Source organism: Otolemur garnettii, unplaced genomic scaffold (assembly GCF_000181295.1).
Source record: "Otolemur garnettii isolate 467f Iridium unplaced genomic scaffold, OtoGar3 scaffold00029, whole genome shotgun sequence".
Taxonomy (NCBI): Eukaryota; Metazoa; Chordata; class Mammalia; order Primates; family Galagidae; genus Otolemur; species Otolemur garnettii.
This window is the reverse complement of record NW_003852424.1, coordinates 18,360,157-18,365,327: the sequence shown is the minus strand read 5'-3', so window position 1 is coordinate 18,365,327 and position 5,171 is coordinate 18,360,157. Positions and strand designations below refer to the sequence as shown.

Here is a 5,171-nt window from a genome sequence, read left to right as displayed (position 1 = left end):
TTAAATATCTCCATCATAGATGGTGGCAAATTTCAAATTTTTATTAGCCAGTGTTATTGGTGTTTATTGTTGCTGTCGATGGTGAAGATAATCATTTTTTTAAAGGAGGTTGAATATTTTGAAGAGAAAAGGTAATAGGAGTCAAAAGACGTTAGAGAAGGCAAAAAAGAATAAAAAAGTTAGCATCTTTACTCCTGTCAGATTCCCTGTATCAACCATATTCTCTGATAGTGTTGGTTTAGGACCATATTTTCTCACAACCATGAATCTTGTTCCTTCTACCATCCTTTTTTTTTTTTTTTTTTTTTTTTTTTTTTGCAGTTTTCGGCTGGGGCTGGGCTTGAACCCACCACCTCCAGCATATGGGAGAGGTGCCTGTGGCTCAAGGAGTAGGGCGCCTCCTTCCATTATCCTCTTTTAGTGTAAGTAGAGCTGTGTGCTTTAGCCTCAGAAATTTCTGAAATATTGTCTAAGTCTACCTGGACCCCACCTGCTTCTGTCTCATGGACTATCAAAGGAAAAACAGCAAGATTTCTTTAGGCAATCTCTCTCAATTTTATAATCCTCTACATGAGAGCTTAAGAACAGGCAATGATTCTGTACTATCATTGAAAGTGTTTTACAGGCAGCACCTGTAGCTCAGTGGGTGGGGTGCCAGTCACTTGCACCAGGGCTGGTGCGTTCAAATCCAGGCCCCACCCGCTAAAAGAAAAAACAAAGAAATAGTTGGGTGTTGTGACAGGCACATGTAGTCCCATCTACTTGGGAGGCTGAGGCAAGAGAATTGCTTAAGCCCAGAAGTTTGTTTTCTATTGAGAAAACAAAAAAATAACAAAAACCAGTGTTTTATAACATATAATCTCATTTTGAGTATTTCTGTGTCATGGAGTGTTTAATCTCTCATTTCCTATAAGAGTTTATTTAGTACATACTTCAATGTTAAAAAAGAATTCAAGTAGGGCGAGGTGGCTCACGCCTGTAATCCAAGCACTTTGGGAGGCCAAGGCAAGGCAGGCAAGGGAATAGCTTAAACCCAGGAGTCTGAGATTGCTGTAAACTGTGACAGCAGGACACTATCTATGGTATCGGGACAACAACGTGAGATTGTCTCCAAAAAAAAAGAATTCAGGAAATGCCACACCAAAACAAGATATGCCACCTTGGTATGCTGATTACTTCAAATTTAGGGTACTCTGGGAACAATAAGTGCATGGAAGGGCTTTTTCTGAACTCCTCTTGTCTGATTAAAGGCAGATCCTTCAAAAGGACTCAGTTGTCATGAATTCTCTTGAAGGGGTCAACAGGGAAACTTTACCTTTTCCCTTAGGTTGGTTTGCTGCAAAGATCAACTTACAGTAAGAGTAGATTAATAAGAGAAAGGTTTATTTTCAAATACCATGCATGGGGGGAGTAAGGGTGGGCGGGGAGGAACCACAAGAATGATTTCTCAAAATCTCAGTGGTCAGTGGCTTTTTTTTTTTTCCTTTTGCAGTTTTGGGCTGAGTAGGAACCCACCACCTCCAGCATATGGGGCTGGGGCCCTGCTCCTTGAGGCACAGGTGCTGCCCTGGTCAGTGGCTTTTAAAGATTCCTTTTAGAAGGGAGGGGGAAGAATATGGAACATATGCAAGCAGCATTTGGTTGCTAGGGGGAGTGTGTGTCGATAGGTGAAAACAGATTGATTTGCAAATTAACCTGAGGGACGGATCTGCCGCTTCAAACCACCTTAGGGCCAGGTTAATTAGCCTGCGATAAGGAGTCCAGCAGCCCTTTAAGATTTTAGATAGATTGCGGAAAGTCTTCGTTCAGAGTTTCTTGATTATCAATAGCCTTGAATTCAAAATAATCCTTATACCAAGGAATCGTATTTGGGGGTGAAATTTTCTTAGCACCTTTACTTTCCCCAGGGAAACATCATCAACCAGGAAAAATTAACTATCACAAGAGAGGAGACAGATGATCCATACCACACTCAGATGAGCCTTTGTAACAGGCCATCAGTTATTTTTTATGAGGCCTACTCATCTTTTCTCCAAGTCATATATTCTCCCCTAATATGCTAAAATACCCGGTCTTCTCTCCCCTATGAGGAGACTATATAAGCTTCTGGGTTTCACTAGGTTTTTGAGTATTCACTTTTCTTTCCTGCAGTGATCTCCACATGTATATAATAAATTTGTATATCTTTTATTTATCAGCCTGTGCTCAGTTTATTTCATATAGCCTGTTATCCAACCCAAAGAAAATAAAGGGAAAGTCTTCCCTCCCCTACAGTTAACAACTCTATATGCAAATAGGTACAGTAGAGGATGATGTGTAATTTTTGGAAATCACTAGAATCCTGTTGTAGCCAAGGAAGAAAAGAGGAAGGGGTGGAGTATTGGTAATGACTCTGGTGAATGAGAAAGACGTTTCTAGCTAGGAGGTGAGAGTCCTTGGTCTCACTAAGTCAATGTTATCTTGGTCAAGGTAAAATGAGGACAGTAGTCACTGTACCTAACTTCAAGGTGATCAATCTGAAAGCCTTACATATAAAAGTGAAAAGTTTCATTGTTCAGCTACTTTAAGAGGAATTAAGCCACAATAAAGAATCATTTGTTCCTTTTTCCACGTTTCTATTGAAACGTTTAGAGTTAAAATAACTCCTGGCACAGAAGTACTTCTTAAATGTTACCTATTTATAAATTGTTTTAAGTCCTTTTCATTCCAAAACCATAAAGCTCTATCCCAGAAAAGGACCAGTGGCCAAAACTCAGAACACCACCCCATTCCATGTTTGAGAATGGTATTTTGAGAAAATTAAATTGATTAATTGTTATTTTTCAAGTTAAAAGCCCATGGAGCCGAATTGGTGATTGGTTGAAACAAGAACCTAGAAAGAAGGATTATATGCAAATGAAGGATGCAAAATGTGATTTCCCATTGGGTACTTGACATTAGCCAATGAGAGAGTTCTCCACAGCCTACCTCCAGCCGGTATAAATACTTCCCTTGCTTTCCTTTCTACCGTGACCTAACTGCATTTTCTAGGAGACTATTTTCTCCTATTGTTGCAGCAGTAATGTCAGGTCGTGGAAAACAGGGCGGCAAAGCTCGAGCCAAGGCCAAGACCCGGTCCTCTCGAGCTGGTCTGCAGTTTCCTGTGGGCCGAGTGCACCGTCTGCTCCGCAAAGGTAACTATTCTGAGCGAGTCGGGGCTGGCGCCCCTGTATATCTAGCAGCGGTGCTGGAGTATTTGACCGCTGAGATCCTGGAGCTGGCGGGCAACGCTGCCCGTGACAACAAGAAGACACGTATCATCCCACGCCATCTACAGCTGGCCATCCGTAACGATGAGGAGCTAAACAAGCTTCTGGGCCGTGTGACCATCGCACAGGGTGGTGTCTTGCCTAATATTCAGGCTGTACTGCTGCCTAAGAAGACTGAGAGCCATCATAAGGCTAAGGGAAAGTAAAGCACTGGGTCTGCATTGGCCTTTTTCGTTTCTCTAGAGCAAGAAAAATCAGCTGAACAACAAAGGCTCTTTTCAGAGCCACCCACCATTTCCGTTAAATGAGCTGCCATGTTTGTTATGTTTCATGTTTAAAGGTGTGCTCAGGGTTTTATGTTTAGTTTTGCTTTTTGTTTTGTATAAAGGTTTTGAGGTAAACTCAAATGGTGGCACGCCTAGCAAACTACCCTACGGAAAAAATAGCCCATAGAAACCTGTAAGAGACTTTTGGAACAAAAGTCAAACATGTGCTCACAAATTACTTTTTGCAGAGACCAGAAAACAGCTTTACCTTTTGGAGAAAAGTATAGCAGTGCAGTATACACACCGGCTTTTAGAAAATTAGTGTGTATTTAAGTTGTTAAAAATAAATCCCTGTCACCAACGTTAGCACTCCCCTAGGTTGTTGAGAGTACCTACATACTCTCCGTCCAGGTTCAATAGACTGCACGCAATTAAACCAGCTATTGAGAGTATGTTGCATACATCTTGACACTTCACACTTAACATCTTCACCATGTATCTTCCAAAACCGGGAATATTTTCCTAATTGTCTACAATACACATGCCACACCCAAGAAAATAATTACCAGTTTAAATGCAGCCCGCGCGCGAATTTCCCTAATCTCCAAGTGTCTTTGCTTCCCCTCGCCCCCACCTGAACCTACTGGAGGTTTCTGCATCACATTCTGTGGTCTACCTTGTTTTAAATTGTAAGAAATTGGAAGCTTGCAGTGCAGGACTTTTGTCCACTCTGGGTATAGAAGCGAAGGGGTTAATAAATGACGTCAGCGTAGCTTCTGGAAATTGGCAGGACTTCGGATTGGTTCGCCAACCTGAAAACTGCTCTTAGTCTGCAGGCGGCGCGCAGAAATGGACCAATCCGAGAAGAACGCGGGGGCCTTTGAATGTCTCTGGGCCCAATAGTTGATGGTCTGACTCTATAAAAGAAGGGTGCCTCTTCGCCTTTTCTCATACGCGTCTCCGTGGGCACATTTTCCCCAATTTTTTGCAATGGCGCGGACCAAGCAAACAGCTCGCAAGTCTACTGGTGGCAAAGCACCTCGGAAGCAGTTGGCGACCAAGGCAGCTCGTAAGAGCGCCCCAGCCACTGGCGGTGTGAAAAAACCCCACCGCTATCGGCCAGGCACAGTGGCCCTGCGCGAGATCCGTCGTTATCAGAAATCAACCGAACTGCTCATCCGTAAGCTGCCGTTTCAGCGCTTGGTGCGTGAGATCGCGCAGGACTTCAAGACCGATCTACGTTTCCAGAGCTCGGCAGTGATGGCATTGCAAGAGGCTTGCGAGGCCTACCTGGTGGGCCTGTTTGAGGACACCAACCTGTGCGCCATCCACGCTAAGAGAGTCACCATCATGCCCAAAGACATCCAGCTCGCGCGCCGCATCCGCGGAGAAAGGGCATAGATGCAAACCTGCATTTTTGTCAGTTTGTGGATAACCCAAAGGCTCTTTTCAGAGCCACCCAATTAGTCCAAAGAAAGTAGCTGTAATCATTTTGCTAAAATTACCCCGAGCATGGGAATCAATGAACACTGAATTTTTAAGAAACCTATGGATAAGTTAACTAGGGATGATGACTTTACAAATAGCCCTACAAAGTAAAATATCTTTGATCTGTTAACCACATGAGGAAAGCTGGAATGCAAGTCCTCAGTAATAC

At 43.1% G+C, this 5,171-nt stretch overlaps 2 protein-coding genes across 2 annotated transcripts; both read left to right on the top strand.

The window, feature by feature from the left end:
- The first annotated feature begins 3,042 nt into the window (after positions 1–3,042).
- On the top strand, positions 3,043–3,506 carry LOC100945673 (histone H2A type 1-B/E). The gene has a single exon (XM_003788797.3). It carries the CDS (start codon positions 3,062–3,064, stop codon positions 3,452–3,454), a length of 393 nt encoding a protein of 130 aa, XP_003788845.1. The 5' UTR covers positions 3,043–3,061; the 3' UTR covers positions 3,455–3,506.
- Positions 3,507–4,491: 985 nt separating this feature from the next.
- LOC111724948 (histone H3.1) lies at positions 4,492–4,950 on the top strand. Its single transcript, XM_023512666.1, has one exon. The coding sequence runs from the start codon at positions 4,505–4,507 to the stop codon at positions 4,913–4,915; it is 411 nt and encodes a 136-aa protein (XP_023368434.1). The 5' UTR covers positions 4,492–4,504; the 3' UTR covers positions 4,916–4,950.
- The last annotated feature ends 221 nt before the right edge of the window (positions 4,951–5,171 follow it).